General features: G+C 33.7%; 1 protein-coding gene across 1 annotated transcript in view; it reads right to left on the minus strand.

The window, feature by feature from the left end:
• KIF6 (kinesin family member 6) overlaps positions 1–22,377 on the minus strand; it is a 148,607-nt gene that overhangs the window by 116,278 nt on the left and 9,952 nt on the right. The window contains exons 4-6 of the mRNA XM_056487306.1: positions 17,146–17,293; positions 14,495–14,604; positions 6,969–7,098 (exon numbers count right to left, since the gene is read on the minus strand). Of these exons, the coding sequence (XP_056343281.1) occupies positions 6,969–7,098; positions 14,495–14,604; positions 17,146–17,293 (388 nt within the window). The remainder of the gene's footprint in view (positions 1–6,968; positions 7,099–14,494; positions 14,605–17,145; positions 17,294–22,377) is intronic.

The raw sequence follows: 22,377 nt of genomic DNA on the forward strand, positions 1-22,377 counted from the left end.
AATGTAGACCTATCCTGTGGTTCAGACCAGATATACCAACATGTTGCTTTTTTTTTTACATAATCTGCTTTAGCATGCAGCACTGCAGATGTTAAAATGGCCTGCCCATTGCAAATACTGAAGATGATGTCTTACTGATCCAGAAAGGACAGCTCTTAACAGAAAGACTGCAAACTGAACAGTCCCTTAACAGGATTAATATGGACCATTTGGTTCAATTGTCTCCACTCCAACTTCCCCCTTTTTTCAGCCTTAATAGTGCCAGCACAACCAAACGGATTTTGGAAATTGATGCAGGTCAAAATAAAATTAAAAAAAAAAAACAAAACCAAAAAACCTAAAGCAAAACAAAACCAAAAAAAACCTACCCCAAAAAGCTGTAAACCATAGATATTTAACCTGGATCAGTTTCTTGTTTCAGCCATAACACCTCTGTAGAAAACAGTTGTGGCAGAATGCATTTAGTATGTGAAGGCAGTGTGCAGGAATAGCATACACTTGCAGCTGTTGGTGAAGATTCTGTAAGGTAATTTCAGCTGTAGCAGTATTTTCTTTTGGGCTGCCTTACCTAATAAAGGCAAGTTCAGAGGGAGAAGGAAAAGAGTTTTGATCGTTAGTCTATACAGATGAAGAATTTTGGAATACATGATCCTGTGAAATGAGCATTAGAGTGCAGTCACATGCCATGCTGTCCTCAGAAGTGATGCTGGGCAAATGAGGGGGAAGTGAGTTGTAGTGCTGGAATGAAAATAAAAAGGCTGAGGGAAAGTTGTCAAGCAAGAAAGCACTCCCAAACTTACTTAAAATGCAGCTATACTAAGAAAAAGTTATATGCTGTGAAAATGTACTTTATTCAGCAATTTTGATTCCATGAATAATCAGAGCCAGTTTCACTTATTTTACTAGGACAGCTATGACTCTTTTTATTTGCAGCTCTGTGAAGCAGGACTGGATATTTTATTTTTTCCAGCTAAAAAACCACAACAGAATTAATATTAAGGAGATTCTCCCTGACAGAACCGATATTCAGGGACATTTTGCACTACAGACATGGTCACCCTGTACTGCAGATAAGTCTAAGCCAGATCAAATATGAATAGAGGTGGAAGCACAAAGCAAAGCTGCTAAGACAGAAGCTGAAGAAGTCATCACACTTCTGAATAAGCATTCTTAAGCAAACTTGAGTTTCATGCTGCAGCAAAACCTCATGCATTTCAAAATGTGCTTTAAGTCACACCTGTGTACTGCTGACAGAGGCAAAAAATGTTTCAAGCCCTAAAAGAAAATAATTTCAGAATTCTGAGTTCTGAAAAGCGCATGGTAATATTTGCTCTACTAGGTTTTTATTGCAAAGGTCTATTGCAATACACTAGCCACAACTTTATTTTGCATATTCCAAGTAGATTTGGCTGGACTAGTCATTAGAAATTCCATTGCTTTTCTCTCCCCAGCTTCTTTTCCTAATGTAAATGAAAAAATGAGTGAAGTTGATTTGGAAGCCATTGGCTAGAATCCCAAACTAATATTTTTCTAAAGTCCTTCAGAGTAGAACCATGGTTTAATCAAGACACCAATACTGCTTTTTACACTATTATTCTATCTCCGCTTTGCAATTCCCATATATAGAAAGCTCAGTTAGAACTCTTGCAGAAAGAATAAAGTAATAAATATTTAAACTGTTAAATGGAATGTGATCATGAAATGCTAATTGCATAATCCCTTCACATTTTGCTACTTTTATGACACAAGTAGATGTAAAGCACACAACAGAAATGATGATTTGTTGGTATCTCCAGTCCAAAAACAAGCTTTTTCTTTTGTTATTTGATTGTTATCTTGCATATGCAACTTCTGAGTATCACCATTCATCTGTTTAGAAAATTGGAAAACAGAAAACAAATAACATTTTCTGGACAGTGTCTCAGAGCCTACTAAAATGTTCCTTTAGTGGTTTTCAGAGTTCATGTTGGCTTTGTTAGCAGTATTCAAACCATATGTATATGAAATCATCCTCACACTAATTTGATTTGATGAAGGAAAAAAAAAGAAAGAGGGGAGTGGCCTGGTCGTCAGCAGATGGTTGCTATTGTGAGAGTTATATATAGAACAACTGATGAGCAGCAGTTACTTACAAAGAATAATTTTTTCCAGGAATTCTGTGACATCATAAACCGCATAAGCAGACTTCAGATGCTTTGTGATATCACGTGAACACTACAAAGGACTTAATGTCAGGTCTACTGCTGCCCATTTGTGGCATGGTATAGGATACATTCAGTTACATTTAAGATCATGACTTGGTTAGGCATCAGCATTTCATTTGATCATGGAAATGTGTACAAGGTGTATTTCAAGCCATACAAGCAAAATATATAGGACAAAAATATACCTGTGTTTTCTGAAATTAAATAAACTGTATAGAAGATTTGTGACTTAAACTACTACATCTATTTATACAATGGTTGAAAGAAGACAGTGTCTACTTAAATGAGAATCTATATCACAGTCATACTGCAAGAAGCTTCTGAGTTGGATATTTTTGTCAAGAAATACAAGGTCAAGAACCATCCAAAAACTTGCTGGAACCTAAGATGTCCATCTTAATCTAATTCTTACCTATCTTAAATCAGCAAAATACTGCAGGATTTCTTCCCTATACAGGAATTTATGCATTTCCTAAACCTTTTATTTGTTGCAGCTGCTGTTACAAATGTTGTTTCCACTAAAAATAGCCAGAAATGGATGCTACTGAATAGAGTTATTAAGGATTGAGGATCTAAGAAAGAGAAAGTTTCTTAAATAGGACAAAGACATATGAAATACTGTTTGAAAATCACCACTAGATTAACAGAAGCTGCTACTATCTGGAAGAATAATGTGATGATCATGGCTGCCAAAACACCCTGATAGAGATAATACATGAAAGAGTTCAGGACCACTGAGATGAAACAATTTTGCAGGTGATAAATGCAGTTGTTCAGCCCATACTGCAAGCAATCTCCACTTGGCAACTTATACCATTCCAGAGGAATCTTTTCTTCCTTGAATCAAAATATTTAGACAGCAGAACATTTTTTTCCTGTGTGAGTGATTAGTGACTGGCCAATGCATAAAGAGAGACCGAGTGCTCACATTTTTTTAAGAGAATGTCTCAGTGAACAGGTACAAAATTTTATTTTAAGGAATGCTTCTTTTTCTTCTTAAGGTGTTTTTTGCTTCTGAGCTTTTCAAAGAAGAGCAAGAGAAAAAAAAGAAAGTAGTAAAGGCATCCAAGATTGATATCAAATCAATTTTCTCCATTCTCATGCTACAATCAGAGGGATATCTGTAAGACAATGCTCTGACAGCTACATGCTGTCTTTTCACAGTTTAGATGGATAGCTTTGCCTAATGACCATAACCTCCACTGGTCCCAAAAGAACTATGCTATAAGGAAGAGGATGTAAATTGAAGAATAGGAGGTGCCTGTCTTTATACCTGGTAGATGAGAGAGACCTCAGTATGTTTGCTAAATAATATGTCACAGGTGAAGGGGCTCTTCAGTTGTGCTTAGGTACACTTGTCATTGTTGAAACTGAAAGAATCAGAAAAGGTGCAATCACTTCCTGAAAGCAATACTTTATCTTTCCATATTTATCACAAGTACGGTTTCCCAGTTAAACTATGTTAACTTTTAAAGTAATTAATATTCCCTGGTAATGACGTTCTTAAACCTTATGTTATATAATGCCTTTTATCCATATAAATCCCAAAGCATTTTAAGGACTTTTCAAAGTAGTATGTATGACCAGTAATTTTTTTACCACATATGGAAATTAAAGCACCTGTGCTGAAATAATGATGCCATTTGGTGGTAATAACATAATATAACAGGTTTGTTCGAGTGGAAATAAGTTAACAATTGAAAAAAGAGGAACCTAAGAAAGTAGAAAGTTGCAATTTCTTCTGGACTGCAGCACTATCCCTGATAGTGCTCATTTTTGTCAAAGGTGGTATTTCATCTCATATGCTAACACACTAAAATCCTACTTTTCCTGTCTCATCCAATAAAAACGTAGTCAAATACTACCAGTGGTTTTAAAATTTATTCAAGAGAATACTAATGTACAATAAATACAATGAGTTCAATTCACAGGTCACAAGTCAGTTCCTGCAACTATCCTTAAACATTAAGTTTCATTCTTTCCTGAAATAAACATATTTAAAATGCCAAAAGCTTACTGATTGCCCTAAGTGTACTTCAAACATTTTAAATGATGGAACAAATACTGGGTAGTATACACTGTGTCCCAAATTTTAAAAAAGGAGTGCTATAGGTATAAAATCATGCACTGAAACATTTCCTTCCTCATTAAAACAATTTTTTTCATTAGAGGAAAAATAAATTCTAACTGCACATGCAACTGCAGTCTTCAGACGTACTAATCTCAGAAAAGATTTTACAGTTGCTGCACATCCTTGGTAGGCTACCTTACTCTACTGATTTGAGAGAAATTTTAAAAAACCACTAAGAATTTTCAAAATCACAGAGATTTAGGCATATTACTTCAAAAGCCAGAGGTCATATAAGATTTCCATCACAAGAACTTAGAAAAGACTGCTTCAGTGAAGTTTTATTATTAGTATAACAAAATAAAGTGTTTTGAGAACACTACCTAAATGGCCGAACACTCACTCCTACACAGGAACTGTTTTAGATGTTGCTTCTACCATCTGCTTATATTGCCAATTTGATTTTTAAATCCTCAGCATGCATTTCAGATACTGAAATCATAAAGTTGTCTTAACAGATAGAAAATATAAGAAAAATGTTCGGATTTTATAACCTGTTGCATTCAAATGTATCAAGAAAATGCTTTATTGGAAAGCACACAAAAATCTAGTCCTTACATTTAGTAGAGCTGCCAAAAAAAGACTCAGTTTTTTTTGTTTTGATCTCTGCCTATTTCTCTCTGGCAAAATACGAGACAAAAAAGTCCTACTTGGATTTTTCATTATGAATTGCCAGTGTACAATACGAGACAAAAAAGTCCTACTTGGATTTTTGAATTATGAATTACCAGTGCACAAATGTCTCCCATCTTACCATTTCCACAACTCATAGTACACATCAAAACTAGAGCAAAGGACCAGTCCTACATTGCCTAATAAAACAATGCAGCACAAATTAGATTAATTTCCTTTTTTTCCTTCTCTTGGGCTATATAGTTACATGCGGGAAAGAAACATTTGGTTATAAACATTCCCTTAGGTTATGAAATGTAATGAATAAAGGAACAAAGAAATTTTGCCTATAAAATACTTTTAACATTGTGATGACTTTCTTTTTAGCACAATCAGTGTTGAGTGAAAAGTGCACCCCTCAAACCACAAGTTAGGCTGCATTAGCATAGGCAAAGCAGAAATAAAACTGATGTCCTTTTTTTCAAAACAGTCAGCTCTTCAAAGAAGAGTTATTCAGGGTTAAGGCACTAGACTGCAATTGTAGAGGCTACAGATCTCATATGTGATCCATCATCATTAAAAAAGATGAATCCAGCATTTATTTTACTTTCTTTTCTATTTAGGTTTATTAATCTTGCTTCATTTTCCTTAAAGTTTATTTAAGACAGTTCTAATCTTCAGAGGTCAGAAAGTATTATCATAAGTCAAGATTTAAAAATATGGATCTCTGGAGAAGTTATGTTTTATGTCACAAGTCCTCTTTCTTAGATCTCTAGATTAACCCTTTTCTCCTCTATTACACTTTGTCAAGTTCCTCCCCTCCACACAGTATCAATTTTTCTATTTCAATATCATGAAGCAGTTCCTTTCCTCAATGCGCAGGTTTATGATCAGCTCTTATGTTGATTATCTCTTGCTTTAACATTTTCCTACCTCAAAATACAACTTGAAATACTCATCCTTGAGAAAGAAGAAATATTTGTGTTCCCTATTTACAGTTTGTAATCAAATGCTTCTTTCCCTGTGTTCAGGTGTATGTGGTCATCCAGCAGGAAGACAGAACTACCTGATTATTCATATACTCTTAAGAGTCTTTCTTGTCAATGATTTATGATATGTCCTTTTGGAGATGCAGAGGAAGAAAATCCAAAAAGTTCTAAAAGAGAATTAACTCTAGTAGTAGTAAAGATACATTGCCAGTGTCCATATTATACAATACACTTTTATATTTACATCCCATATCCAAGGGAAAAAAGAAATTTACAGATGTCAGATACGGAAACATTTAATTTGAATCTTTCAGAATCAGTAAAAACACCCTTGTGTTTGAATATTGGCACATATTTATTTTGAACTTCCTTTGAACTACAATTTGGGTTTTTGGTTTTTGGTGAGTTTTGTTTATTTGTTTGGTTTGGGTTTTTTTTTTTTGTTGGGGAGGTTGTTTTGTGTTGTTGCACACAACACCACGTGTTGATGCAATAAGAAGGAAAAAAGAGGGGACTTACATGAATTTCTTCAAAAGCAATTGAGTGCTTAAGCATAGAATCATAGAATTATTTCAGCTGGACCTTAAAAACCATTTTGTTCCAGTCCCCCAATCTGCTCACACCCCTCACACCTTCCACTAGAACAGGTTGCTCATCCAACCTGGCGTTGAACACTTCAAGGAATAAACTTCACTGGGAATGTTTGACAATGCTTTTCAAGGACATTTTTTTATCTTTACATGTCTATGTGTGTTGATACATGCCACATTCAAAACTCAGTCTATAGTTTACAATGATTTTTGTATTATACTTATTTGAATTTCAGTAACATCAAGAACCGCCAAAGAGATCCACTATGGAGCATTATAATCTGAGAAATGCTTATTTAAATTCACTGTGGAAATACACTCAAATTTAATTTAATTTATGTCCAAGGACTTCTAAAACATACATCTTATTTGAGAGAGGAGGAGAGATGTTTTTGACCATTTTACTCCAATGGTGTTATGAAAGATTTGGAGCAGCAAATCTCACCTCAGCAATCATTCTGTTCGTGTCCCCTAAGAAGAGTAGGTTTAAGGCTTCCTCTTCATTGGTTGCTTGCTGAAGAGACAAGTTTTTCAGATGGATGTTTTGATCAGAGTCTTCCATTATTGTCACTTTTCTACATGGAAAATAAAAACTACAGTGAAAACTAGTTTTAATGTCATGTTGTTTCATACTTTCATTTTGAACACAACTAAAAGGTGCAATCTAAAACTCACACCCAACCATAATGAAAGAACATGAAAAAAAAATTATACACAAAGTATTTATTTCTTTTTTTACTGTCACCTCCTTTTCATTCCTTTATTATGAAACTTCACATAGAAAAGGAATATAAGAAAAACTAAGTTTTAGAGAAAGCTTTGGGATTTTTTTAAAGTGAGATATAGTAAAATCTCAAGAGTAAGAGATTAGATGAATCATCAAAAATAAATAATACATAAGGGTTTGTTTGTTATTACCAAGTACAGATGATACATGAAGCATACCATTATTTTGACGTACAAATAGGCATGGAATATTTCAGAATCAACACATCTGTAGTCAACATGTTTCTAATAGCTTTGCATTTGTCAAGATTATTTCTCTTTTCATCCTTCTTAAATGGTAGTAACTACAACTGTAAATTATCCCTTTCTTAAATTAAAAACAAGCTAACAGAATGATTTTATTTATTCCCCCTGTTAGAAATGTTCTTAGCTTCTACAAGACTAAAGCTCTCAGAAAGGAATTGGATGCAAGCAGTAAGGATACAGTAAAAGCTCCAGAAAAGCTGTTAAATATTACTGAAATTCCTTTTCACTTCTTTGAAAAGCCCTTTAACATAAGAATTTTTTTCTTTCTAAATGGTTACTGAGAACTAAACTTTTTTGGCATTGCTGAGTAGCCATAAGGGATCCTCATTTGGGAAATTCTATAGTAACCAACATGGAGAGCCTCACTGGATTTGGAAAACTATGAGAGAAGAATCTGCTAAAACAGAGGTACACTAAATCTGAGGATAAATAACACATACTTCAGGGTGAATTACATGTTCTGATACAATTTAAAACATATTGGATTTTTTTTTGAAAGTAGGAATTTGTTTTTATTTAAACTAAAATTTTATTTTCTGTGTAAGTATTGATAATTTTTTCTATCTATACATATATCCTAAATGTATATGTATATGTATATAAATATTTTTTCATGTTCTTCAAGATAAACCACAAGAGGGAGTATGGGGCTTGAGTTTTTATCAGTAGGTAGTTCTTTCATGTTAATTACTTCAAGTTGCTACAAAACAGAGAGATTTGGTTTTGTTCTGCTTTACTGGGCTTTCCCCCCGCCCCAAACGGAGAATGAAATCAAGCATCAAAGCAGAATTTCATAGTATTACTCTTAGATATTGTGGGAGTAGTTCACAGGCTGACGGTCAAAACATTCAAATGGATATAGGGAAATAATTTTAACACATTGTAATGCACTCACTCTTTTAAAGAAAAATTGCATGTAAAAGTTCACACAAAGCTTCTTTGGTAGTCATAACAATTGCTTTTCCAAGTATAATTGCCTCCCACTGTTAGCGTTATTTTTGTGTGGTGGTACAAGACATTTCTCATATAATCACAAACCTTAGCTTCCCCATTAAAAGTATAAACTCCAGAGCTTAATTCTGCTCTTGCATATCAAACTTTTGATAAGGTAAAGTTGTATTGCTTCTGCATCAGTGTGTGCATCACACACTAAAGCCCAGAGTGGTCCTGATTACAGCATACTCTTATTAACTTGTGCCTTTTCCTGCATCAATTGATCTGCCATCAAAGCAGGAGAGCCTTGCACACTGAATGCTTTCACTTACTAAATTCTTGTTACTGGCAAACATTGACCTTAAAACTTTCTTTGATTAATTAATACCACCTCGTTAATTTGTGTACTATAAATAATAATAAAAACACACAATATATTTTAGAAAACAAATGATCATCAAAAGTCAAGTTGCCTATTATTATATATGTCTCTAGGGCTTAGAATTGAAGAAATCTAAACTAATCTCAAAAGCTTTATAAACATTTAAAAATTAATCATAGTGATGCAAATAAACAACATATGAAGATAAATGACTTCTTTGCCAATAGGCAGGATATAGTGATACTACTTCATTGTGAGGAGACTATAGAGCCAAAAATAAGTTTAGGAAAACAATAAAAGAGAAAAGCAGTAAGTATGCATCTTGGAGTATGTTCAGAAGAACAGAATAAACTAATGGATACATACAGGTAAGGTTTTGTAAAACTGCAAAGAATTTTAGCTTTTAGGAGAGAAGGTCGAGATAAGCATCTTATGTGTACCATCCCAAAAAATGATCATTCAGAAGTACAACTCCCTGAACACCACAATAGAGGACAAGTTAACACTTAAGAGGCAACTTTCAATAGCACACAGATTTCATTCTCCTTTCAAGTAGAGACTTAGAGCCTAATCTCCCTTATGAGACAGACAGATGTATGAGATGAGTAAGTGCTCACACAGACTGATTGCTTGACAAGCCATATTGCGATAGGAAATCCTTCCCACTGTCTCCAATGGATTTTGTTTTGAGACAACAAAAACACAGTTTGGGCTTCTGGATGCTATGGACATGACTGGAGACCGCTATATATTTGGGAGTTAATGATCCACGTAACAGTGAACCTAAGCAGGCACAGCCTGTGAGGCACTGCACACACAGCCGGGCATTCGGGCCTGAGTTGTGCTGCACAGATCCCCTGGCTGCCAGATAAATTCACTGAGTTCTCAGGAGAACACCTTCTAGAAGCTGTTTTCTTGTAAGGAAATTATACAAAGGCTCAAAAGAGCAAAAGGGAGACCTTCTCTTCACAGCCAGTACTGTACTGCTCTTGTTCAGTGCACCATGGGGAAATCCATTGAGGCTCTGTCCAATGCTGCATGGATGCACAGCACCCAGCACATGATGAGAGGCAAGATTTTCTTGCCATCCACCTTCCTCCTCTTATTCTGTCTTACAAAGCAGCTACCCTATTAAGCCATTTGTTGCTAAACCTTTCTTACTGAGATCTGGAAAAAGCTGTGCACTACACTTCTCTCTCCCCCCTCACCCCACCATGTAGAACAAGGAATCAAAACTGAAACAACGAGATCGGTGGCTCATTACCAACAAAACATACAAAATCTGTTAGAATTTGCAGGCAACTTCAATAACCTCACTTACTAAAAAAATATTTGTTAAATAAACTGACATTCACTTATCAAATGCTTGTGGAAAAGTTACCTTAAAAAAGCTTCACTGGACTTTATACTCTGTTCCAGGAAACAAATCAACATAAAACATGGATGTGAATAACCAATATATCTTGTATGTTGAAGTTATTGTATGCATTTAAAGTCTAATTTGTTTGAACTGTAATTTTAAAAAATCATTATATTAGAAGAAATTATTCAATTTCTTGAATAGTGTTTAGCTGTCCCTTCATTAATAAAAAGTCTTACCTTACAAAACTTTGTATTCTCTTAACCTTTGGTATTCAGTAGTAACACAATGAACACTTAATTTTGAAATAATGTGTTTAATAAATAAAAAAGTGAACTAGTAATATTAATAGCCGTAGGAGTTTTAATAGTTCTCAGATAATTCTCAGAACACTGAAAATATAGTTTTTGAAGGTTTATGGTGGTCAGTTTCCAGATTACATAGTTGGTACAGCCATTAAAATGAGCTGATGTTAACACTGTTGGAACTGGAGAATCAGATTTATTTGCATCAAAAAATCAGACTGAATAAAATATATTTCTTATATGTTGAAAATTATTCCTTTAACCTTATTTTATTTTTATTCTTCTTTGTTAAGGAAAACAGGCATTATTATAGCATTTGTTTTCGCTTTCCACGTCAGAAATTTGATAATTCTTAAAGCCCTTGGAGGGCAGTAGAGAAACAGAAGAGTACAGACTCCTTTGAGGTCATTTACCAATAAGCAGTAACAGGTTTTGTTTTAAAGGGAAATTATGTCATACTGACCCCATGGAACATAACAGTTCTGCACGTTACTAACATATGTTGATAAAGACGTTGTTGCTGATGTTTGAAGTTAATTGGCTCTCAGGTTAAAATGTGGTTTTCTTAAAGTCAGACAGCATCATACTTTTCCCCGTCAAAGAGGACTTTAAAGGATCTTCACACAAACATAGGGAATCCCTTTTGCTGACTTGAAGTTTAGATTCTATTTTCCCCTGGCCACCTCACCCCAAAGTGATGGTTGTCTGAGCTCTCTGACAAGTAGCTCCTCAATTACTGTAGTTTAGACTGTCTAAGGCGACACAGGCACTTAACTGTAGTGTGTCTTCCCATGCAAGAGGGTCACCTGCCATCAGACAGTAATGCAGTAACTTATTGGTTACCTACGAATTAATCTAGTCATTCTTGACTAATGGTTCTGTAACCTCAGTCTGTACTTTTGTGTTATATATGTCATCAAAAATTTCTTACTTCTGAATAAACAACAAGATGTTAAGAAGAGTTTTACTGGTAGGTTGTAACCAAAGTGAAATTCAGTAACATTGGGCTATGTAAATTACAAATACACTACAAGCAAGAACTTGTTGGAGATAAAAGGCTCTTACACAAATGCACAGTAAATTAAGAGCTTTAGAAAAGTATTCCTAATTTGAACACTCCTGCAAAAATTTTATGAAAACATAAGGTGGCAGTAAGTATTTAAATAGTCTTCTACCAGCTTTATTTTATAGCAATAATTTCATACCTTTATGTGTTGAAAACAATCATAATTTCATTGTATGAATGTGGAATTCTCTACAGCTACAAATAGAATTAGATTCTCAATATTAAATTAAATTTCTTTATTCTACCAAGTAAGATTCTCCAAATATTTTTTGCATCTGCATATGCTATATTTAATCTACAGTGTCACAAAATTAAAACACTGTCAGATTTGTATAATGAAACAAGTTATAATTGTAAACTAAACTAAGTATTGTATGAAACATTAAGGTATATCAAATGATATCTTCAATAGGTCATTAGTAATATTCTAACTAAACATCAAGAAAATTAGTTTTTTCTGCTAAAATAGAAGTTCAATGAGATTTCAAAACCAACCTTAGTTGTTATGATACCTATTAATGTATACATATGTTAATATATAAATGTATGTATATAAATAGGTATATGTATATATATCCCTATATATGCATGGATATGTAAATAATTACATAATTCTGCGTAGGAATCTGTACACGCATACATATAGAGAGACATACTGATGTGCAGCTGTATGGCCCACATTCATGCACTTGTCAGGAATTTGTTTCCAGAAAAGTACTGATTGTTCTTGTGAGAGCCTTTTTCCTTCTCATCAGGCAGATTTGGATGAAATGAGTAAGCAGTGCTTAGATGAAAAATTTCATAGGCTACAGAATATACAAAGTATGCCTACACACAAAACCTTGACTTCAGAAACTGAGATTCCAAGTCTAATCATGTAATGTTTAGAAGCAACGGACAATTAAAAAAATGTTTATTCCACACTTTGCCTTAGGCATCAAATACAATTTTAATATATTTTTTTCAAGTAATATCAACAAGTCTGTAACGTATCCACAAGCTTTTCATAGATTTTATCACCTGAATGCAATCTGTGTTTAGTCCTTACACTAAACTGGTAACACAAAGCTAAGAGTGCAGTTTCCTGGTCAGAAGAAGGTATCTTTGATTCAAACTATATCCCCCTCTTGTGCAAGAATATGGATAACAATACTGTTCCAGAACAATCTACACATTATATGAAGTTAACTAATCTTTTTCTTATTCTTCTAAAATGACACATTTCTTCAACAGTCTTCTTGTCCATCTTAAATACTTCAGAAAGTATCAGCACTGACTGCTAACACTTATTAAGAACATTGGGTGAATACCCTTTGGCTTTTTATGGTGCTTAAAGCTTAAATGATCCACTGTGGAGTTTAACAGAAATTATGCACATTATGACACCTTAAAAGTACAAAAACATAAATTCTTTTTCATATTCTCACTAAATACAGACTTTCAAGTAAACCTAAAGTTATTATTTTGTATTTTGCTATCACTAAAATATTAAGAGATTTTAAGGACATAAAATTCTTAATATATATATATATATGGTAATAAACACTGATAAATTTTAAAATATGATTACTATTTACTTATATGTAACCTCTACTTTATAACTTAAGTACATTAATCAAGTAATTGAAATAGTTAATCATGCAACTACCCATTCCAGCAACTTTCACTCTCTTTTTAGCTCAGAATGATACAATATATTTTTAAGTTTTGAATCCCTAGACTACAATATTAAGAAATAAACAAAACATACTTTATTAATTAAATACTTTTACACATGCTAAATACGAGTCACGTAGGTATAGCTTATAGCTTACAGAACATATTTTTATTGACCAATGATGCAGTGGAAATAATAATGTCCATGTACAGTAAAACCTTAAAGTACTTATTGTCCTAGATACCCCATACTGGAAAAATAAAGCTGCATTTAAACACAAAAAAATACTCTGTTGGAAGATTTTTTAAAATAAATAAAACAGTATAATAATATGTGAATGACATAATTAGTTATTTCAAAATAAAATTCTAATGATTTCCTTTCATTGCCCTATTGAAAGTTTTGTATGTTTCCTGCTCCTGTATCAGCAGTGATTTCATCGCTTTTTGTAAGTGTCTGGTACCAGCTTGTTGAGTGACAAAATTCATTGTGCCCAGCATTATTTCAGGGCACTTGTGAATCCAGTAAACAACTCACTTATTCACACCTATACAGTGTTTGTTTAGCTATTTAAAAATGACACAGACTATAAGGTATTGTTGGAGACTAGGATTTGGATTTCCTATATATTAGCAGTCTTTAACTTCATCAGTTGGAGTGTTCATGACCTACAAACCATCATTTGCTACCCTTCTCCATGCATTAGTATCAATGACAATTATTATAACAACCATCCATTCTGAAGGAAGTATACTGTTCTTTGGAGCTTCTTGTGGCCTATTTTCTAGATGCAACTTACCTTATTTCATAGTTGCATATTCTAGAAAAATAATTATCCTTGAAGGAAAAGGTCCAGATAGAGACATTTTCTCATTACTATTGCAAGGAAATACCACCTGTTACATATCTCTGCCACACACAGTCATATGTGTCATACAAAGAGACAGGCTGCCATGAGAAAAACAAGTGCACCTTCTCCTTGTCAGTGGCTGCAAGAAACCTCTTCTGTGTAATAGCAGCAAACACTTTAATCCTTTCACCTTCAGTTACTCCCTAGCCTCCATACACACCAAATAGCAGAATATATAGGCACTGTTGATAAAATTGTGAAAACAAGGTATTCTGATTAAACTAATACTGAGTAGCATAACTTCAAAAATTCCCCAAACAATATAATAGGGTATATGAAAAAGATTCCTCTTGATTTTGATGATTTTCTGTAATTGTATTACTTACGGCAAATCTTCCATTCTGGAGGCCTCATGCCTTGGGTCCAGCAGATCATAACCACATTCATTGTAGATTTCTAAGTAGGAAATATGAGTTGTATATACTTTACTGCTATCCTGGATAAGAAAAGAAAAAAAAAAAATAGTGCTATAAACAGAAGTCAGAGGTAGATTAGAAGACAAATTTATTTCTATGGCTTCTAGGTAATTTTCTCACATTGTCTCTTTTCCTGGCTATGGTGCACATTTTCAATTTGTGATGCTTTCAGATTTATGTGTCACCATATGCATAAGGACTCAAAAAGAAGAAAGGAATAAAAAATACAAAAAACCCCAATCAAAACAGAGACAGACACACACACAAAACTCACTAAAACAAAAATCCCCCACAAAACCTCACCATGACCAAGAGTTTAGTCTGGGATTTTTAATTGATTCTGTATACTTTAAAAAGTCTGTATATATTTAGAACATGGGAACTGCTTACAGAACTAAGCAACGCGACTTTTTTCACTTCTGCACTATAAAAACAATGTTATTATAAAAAGCTAAACGCTCATATTATGGATAGAAAGACTATGCTTAAAGAAAAAAAAACCAAAAAGAAAGTAAAAAAAGCAACAAAAATAAGATTTACTTAATTTATAAACACCAGTGACATACTGTTTTTCACTCTCTTCATCATAACATTAGAACACGTTATATGATGTCAGCTGTTCTCTGCAATCACAATTCTTTTGGTAAATTACATTGCCAAAAAGTAATTTAACACAACTGAGTTCTGCAGACAGAATTTTCCCCTGCCCCAAAGCCAAATCCAAACAACATAAACCTCAAAATAGTGGGTTATGATTTCCAAAATTAAAGAAAAAAAAAATCAGTCACTTCTTTGCAGCAGACAAAGCCACTGTGAAAGCACTCATAACACAGTAGAAATTTAATAATTCAATCCATCACTTTTTTTTTTTTTCAAAATAGTTTGAGATATAACTTGTCACTTTCATTTAACAATAATTTATCTTTTTTTAAAATTTGTTTTGACAGTTCAGTATTTTAAGGGACGTAATTCAAAAGATACACTACAAATGGATGGAAAAAATGTAGTAAGGAATAGCTCAAACAGGATGCTGTGGAAATAAGAGAATTTTTAAATTAAAAGGAGATGTTATTAAAAACAAAGGGTTTGATTTGTTTCTCATTTAGGGTAATAAGTTTTATATCTTTGGTTTTAAATTGCACTGTCTTTGTCCAAGTAAGAGCTTAACAAGTCTTGTATTTCATGTCCCTGATTTCACTTTCTCCTGTTTCATCCTACTTAGGGTTAGAAGGCAAATGATTCTTCTCCGCCTTCCAAACCACAGTTGTAGGTATAAAGAAATGAAACAGGGGAAAGATATTAAAAAAAGGCAAGAGGAAAGATAAAACACCAAAAAGAGATTCTTTAAAAGGCTCTAATAAAAAAAATTATATGAAACAATGATTTGGAAGCAGGAAAATTGAGATGCTTATAAGCATAACTACATACAGCTTTTGATCTAAAACCCAGCCTGAAGAGAGGAATATTGGTATTTCTGTGCTGAGAAGGTGACAAACATATTATTCATCCTATTTTGTTTTTATTACATAATTAAAATTAGAAAATAATGTTGATGTGTTGACACTGTTGCTGGCAATTACACGATCACTTCCACAACACTGTTCACTTTCCACAACAAAAGTCCTTCATGGAGGTTGTGTGAGTGCAGCAGAAGGTCTAAGATAACATGATGTGGGGCTTTTATCATTCCCACAATGGCAAGCTTTTGTGCACCTGCCATATGCTGTGTACATTTACCTGCCAAAGCCATACTTCTAAAGAGCCAAAGTAATTACTTACTGTTGTTAATCCTTACTAAAACAAGGCATATTAATGTGACTGAGACATACACCCTTATGCAAACAGACTGGTACTCTCCAGTACGTGACTGAGAGAGTATAAATGCACAGTGGAATGATTTATGTTAATGTAAAATAATATTTAAATTGGCTTAATTAAATAACTTTGATAAAATGTGAAGATTAATGAGTCATAGGTGTGCTGGAGTAAATGAAGAGACAAAACATAAATTACACAAGACTCTTCCTCTCTTCACTTTTGCTGCCTGTAATTATAAAAGCACTGGAATAACTGACTGTGTTCACTCATGTAAGTATTTCAAACACTAAAAGAAAATTAAATTTCTCACAAATATAGTAAACATAACAAACAATCAGTGTGCTAACTCTGGCACATCCTTTTGCTTACTGAGTCATTTCAGTGTATGGAAAGTAAAAATGAAATGCAATGCATGCAATACAAAACCAGAGTGGAGCTGATATAAGTGTTAGACAAGAACCACTTGTGTGATCTGAAGGTATGCTGCACCAACTAAAAATAGCCTGGGTTTTAAAACTACAAAAGCCTCCACAAGCTGGTTTAGACTTTTTTTCAGACTTTTGCAATAAACCAGGTAGCCAAAACAACTACAAATATATTCTTGCCCACAGTAAGTACCATGTCAAGTTAGATAGATATACATAATAGTTTAACCACTAACTCTATTACAAAAACAACCTTTAACAATAGTTAAATATTTGAAACCAGACATTTAAAAAAACCAGAAAAATAATGTTTCATACCTTCTGCAATTGATCAAAAATATAAGATAAAGTCCTAGGAATGATGCCTCGATCACTGTAACGTTCAGCTCCTCCTGTGATGGTAAAAGTTTTGCCACTGCCTGTCTGACCATATGCAAAGATAGTACCATTGTATCCAGCCAAAACACTATACAATTAAGAAAAGGAAGATAATTAATATTTAAGGCAGAACATATTGTCCATTATCAACTTTGTATAGATACAAAATAAAATTAAGAGTAACTCCTAATTACATAGCAACTGTCTCATTAAAGACTGTACATATCAGGAATTGTGCCATTCATACACTAGAAGAATCAAGAAATATTTCACATAGGACTTCATTAAATGCAAACAGAGAAAACTATATTGTGGTTAGAAACTCACATAAGGATACTGTTTTACTAGGGTACAGTTTTTATACTGAGAACACAACTATACTAAACTATCAGGTTATGCTTGGATAAGGGTATGCAGGAGAACCTGTGCTTAAATCAATGTAATAAAATCTTCATTTACTATGAAAACATACAAACCCACATAGATAACAGCAAACTTTTCTGTTATAATTATGATTGTACAAGAAGCTTTAATGGAACAGACAAAATAGCTATTAATGGCATAGTATGAAATGGCATTCAGACTCATCATCTTTTTAGCACCTTTTACTTTTGTTTGAAGAAGTGCCTAATAAGAGTCCAGTTCAAATATCTTTTTTAAATTCACCACACTGCCACCATTGACTTCCATCTGATTTCCACTGAACAGTAGACCAACTTAATAATCTTAAATTTCAGATTGGATTTACTATGCTTAAGCACCTACCAATTTTGTTCAACTAATTGAAAAGCAAAAATTATCTCGTGCATTTTGTTTAAAGAAAAAATGATAAAGAAGCTAAGATTCTAATAAATAAAAAGAGGGAAACAACCCTTGCATAAGAGGAAAAGAAACATGTATATAGATAGCTGCTGGTCTGGCGCCACAAGAGATGCAATGATTCTCCAGCTTATTAAAGTTTATTTAAAGGCCTGAGTAGTTGCCAAATTGCATATTTTAATCCATTACAGTAGGATGACAAAGACAAAAACAGAAACATTGAAATATGTTGAAAGGAGGAACAGTGAACATCTGCTCCCAAAATGGGCAAGGACGGAATATATACAGATATTAGATTCCAGATGTTAAAAATCAAAACAATTTTTATGATAAAACACCTCATTCATCTATCTTAGGAATTTCTAGTGCCCACTGTCACAATATCTGAATGCTGATGACAGTAATGAGTTGTCAGAATGTAGGGGGTATCAACAGAAGTTCAGACATGGCAGATTCAAACCTGGCAAGGGGAAATGATTCTTCAAGGAAATTGTAATTAAGCTGTGAAACTCTTTGCCGCGCCATGTTTTGGACATTAAAATGTCACAGAGGCTTCAGCAGAGTTTAGACTAAATCACCAAATAATTTTTTTTCATGGCTACTATTGACAGAGAAATCAGAAAGTCCCTTAACTACAAATAACTAAAAACTAAGAGGATACATAGGGGAGGCAGCCCTACATGCTTACTCTGTTTACTGCTTTTCTCTGAGCATCTCTGTTAGTCCCTGGGAGAGACCACATAGTGCTCCAGATGGAACCTTGGTCTGACAGCACAGTTGCTCTTCAGCTTGTACAGAAAACCTGTCTGGCTCTTCAGAGATAGCAACTGGGGTTGTTAAATTTTCTTACTCCTTCTCCTCTTTAAAGGTGTGCCTTGCAACCTGTTAAAAACTAGTCAATGCGTGGCTGCAAACTATTAACTCAACATGCCTATACTCCAGAAAAAACTGTTGATTAGAATCACCTCACATGTAAACACAGGATAAAATGTCACATACCATATGCTGTCAAAACAGCTGCAAAAGTCAGTGAGTTTTCTTTCTGCTATTTGATTAATATATATTTTTATATTTTTATATTTTCTGCAGTGCATCAGCAGAGCCCTGAAAAGTTCCAGAAAACCGTGGCAACTCATACCCATGTCAATAATGCATTCTTCTAATCCAATGCAATTATATGTTATCTTAATATTGCATTGCATAGATTATTTTGATTCCACAGTTATGTTCTTTAAATTCTGAGCAAAAAGTCAACCTTATTTTCTAAATTTATGTATGAGCATGTGTGTGTGTGTGTATAATTATATATACACACACAAATAATTGTATCCTGCATGCACTTCTTTCATTCAGAGTGTATTATAGCTACCACCAAGTCAATTTAAGGACAGCCTGCTTGAGGTACGAAGGAAGCCTGTGAGGAAAGACTACAAATAATACCAGTGAAACTGCTGGCAAAGCCTTCTAAGAGTAACATGCAACTCCATGAGGAGAGGATGGAGAAAAAATTTCGTTTCTAAGTATGAGAAGCAAAACACTTTTATAAGAGACAAAGGACTAGGAGTTCAGGCATGGCTACAAAGCTCATTGGCTCAGAATCAAGCTGTACACTATGATCTTGCCTCCTGAAAAAGAGTAGGGAGGAAGAAGCAGTGAAAATGAAAAGCCTCCACTGCATCAGCTTGTGGAGAAAGAATTAAACTTATGAACTACACAGAAGTTAATGCTTTGTGCATACACATGTATTTATGAAAGAACACATTTCAAAATTGGAGATGTGTAACTACCATTCTAAGTATAATATTCTGAATATTAGTCAATGTAAATTTTGAAGGTCTGTATGTAATAACATGGATTAAGTCATAGAAATCCATGCCTGATGTGCCTAATTCACATTTATTTTAAGTAACTTCATTTGGAATCAGCTGTATTCATTTGGAATACAGCTGGTTTAGCAATGAGCCTTAAGGACAGCTTATCACAATAGGAAATACTTGCTGGAAATACACTTTGTGCTTTTCCACTTCTAAATACTTCAAGGCAAAAAAACCCCAACCAAAACTCCATCAATCTAATTTTAGTTCATTGTCCCAAGGAGTTTAACATTGAATGGGTAACATATGTAGATGGATCAATACCGAATCAATCAATAAATCAATACCTATTTACTAAATGCTCAGAAAGTTTAAGATTTTTACATAGTATTTTCAACCCAAGATGCACAATTCCTTTAGGAAAATAAAAAGCTCAAAAACTTTCATAAATCATTAGCGACTCATAAAATGCTGTTTAAGAAAACATCAAACAATACTACATAATTACCCTTGGCAAAATGATGGGTCCCTCAGATGCGAGAAGTCAGTATAGTGAGCAGAAAATATTTGTCCTTTTCATCCTAAAATATAACTACAGCAGGTACCAAAAAAGTTGGCAACACCCATTATGAAAAGACTAGAGAAGAGCATATTCTCCAAATAGCATCTACAAAAGGGATCCTCAAGGATTTTCATTTGCAAATTAAACTGCTCCCAAGAGTAGTGGAAGTGATTCTTTGCTGAGAAAGGTTGGTAGAGAATTAGCAGCTCTTTTCTGCCTTTTCAGCAAAACCTACTTTCCAAGATGTCAGTTCCCACAGACAAAGCCTGCATCTTTCCTCTTCAGAGTCTCTGAACAAAAGTCACAAATTTTTATTAAACTCAGTAGTATTTGAAACTATACAGGTTCACATGGATAGTGATAGTAATCATGTGAAGACTTAAAACTATGTGTAAATTAAAATCATACACATGACCTCTTCGTGCTATCAGAATATCAAGAATTTTACGTATTTTTTTCTTGGAAAGATGAATTTTGGCATGGTTAAGGAGATATTTTGTTGAATAAGTAGTCTCTACTACTTCAAACAAAATACATCAAAGACCCACAATCCAAGGGGAGGCTTTGCAGAAAAGATCTTTCATGCACTTATACAACATTGTATAGCACCCTGTTCAGATGTTCATAGAAGCCTTCCAGACAGATTAGCTGAAATACTGTTGGAGAAATCTATCTCTAGCATATTTTACCAAAGGTATGATTGCAAGAGTTACTGGAGGATCTTGTGTTTTTATCAACACCAAGCTAGACCTAAAAACACGTACTACAGAGAAAAATAACTTTAAAATACAATCACTAAAATCTTCTATAAATTTGTATTCTTGCTTCATTCCATTACAGAATTCAGAGGGATAATTTTCATTACTCACTAAAACATGCAGGCATATATTTGTAGGACTTTGTGATAGACTTAGTTTCTATAAGAAGAAAATAATATATATTAAAAAGTCAGTTTCTAACAGTTTCTAGATTTGGCTTTGCTTGTACTGCTTATAACCACATAGTCCATATTTCTATCTAGAAAATATGGACCACCTTAAACTTGTCAAAGAAAATTTAATTTCCCACGTGCATGAGCAGTAAGTCTGACTTGTTGAAGTTCATACCTGTGATGCATTGAATGGGGACAAATCTCATTGGCCTGAATTTCTGCATATAAGGAAATCTCAAAGAAACCTGGGCAAGACTTCAAATTCAATGCAAGATTTCCACAAAAAAACATGACATTTCAGGGAAAACACAGACATGCAATAGGTCTGCAAAAAGTTTTCATTTCCATTCAATCATTTCAATCTCATTTAATATACTGAGCTTTCTTCATGGCTTATTAATGTATGGAAGATCTGTTTCATGACTGACAAGAAAGGCCCCAAAAGTCAAAAGCTGCAAATTCAAAGAGCAGAACAAAACAAATTAGATATTAAAATTTTAGATTTAACTCATGATACCAGAACCAGGATTTCTAGATTTTGTAAGATAAATGATAATTATGTCAACACTTGCCAAATATAACTTTTTTAATTGAATATTCATTTTTATGTTTCAGTGAAAATACATGTGGTCATATGAAGACTCAAATACTGCAAAACCGAATATAAGAATGAAAAATAATGTTTGCTTGGTATATTGGAAATGTAAACACATACATCTATGTAACCACATCTACACACATTTCCTGTATGTTGAGGTGGATGGGATGACAAATGTTAGTCTTGTCTTTTGATCACATAAGAAAAGTCAATTTAAAGCAAAATATTGATGAAGAAATGTCATGATTATCTGCCAAGTATGATGAGTTCATGAAGAAGCATTTATGCAATAAGGAAGTCCCTTCAGCAAAGTTAATATCATCGAATAACACAAAACTGTGCAAAAAGATTTTGTTTGGTGGAGATCAGAATAAGACAGTGCATGGGAAAAAGCAAATAACACATAAATTGCAGGCAAGCAACTCCCAAAGTATGAATAATTATTGTT

This window comes from Oenanthe melanoleuca, chromosome 3, assembly GCF_029582105.1.
Source record: "Oenanthe melanoleuca isolate GR-GAL-2019-014 chromosome 3, OMel1.0, whole genome shotgun sequence".
Lineage (NCBI taxonomy): Eukaryota > Metazoa > Chordata > Aves > Passeriformes > Muscicapidae > Oenanthe > Oenanthe melanoleuca.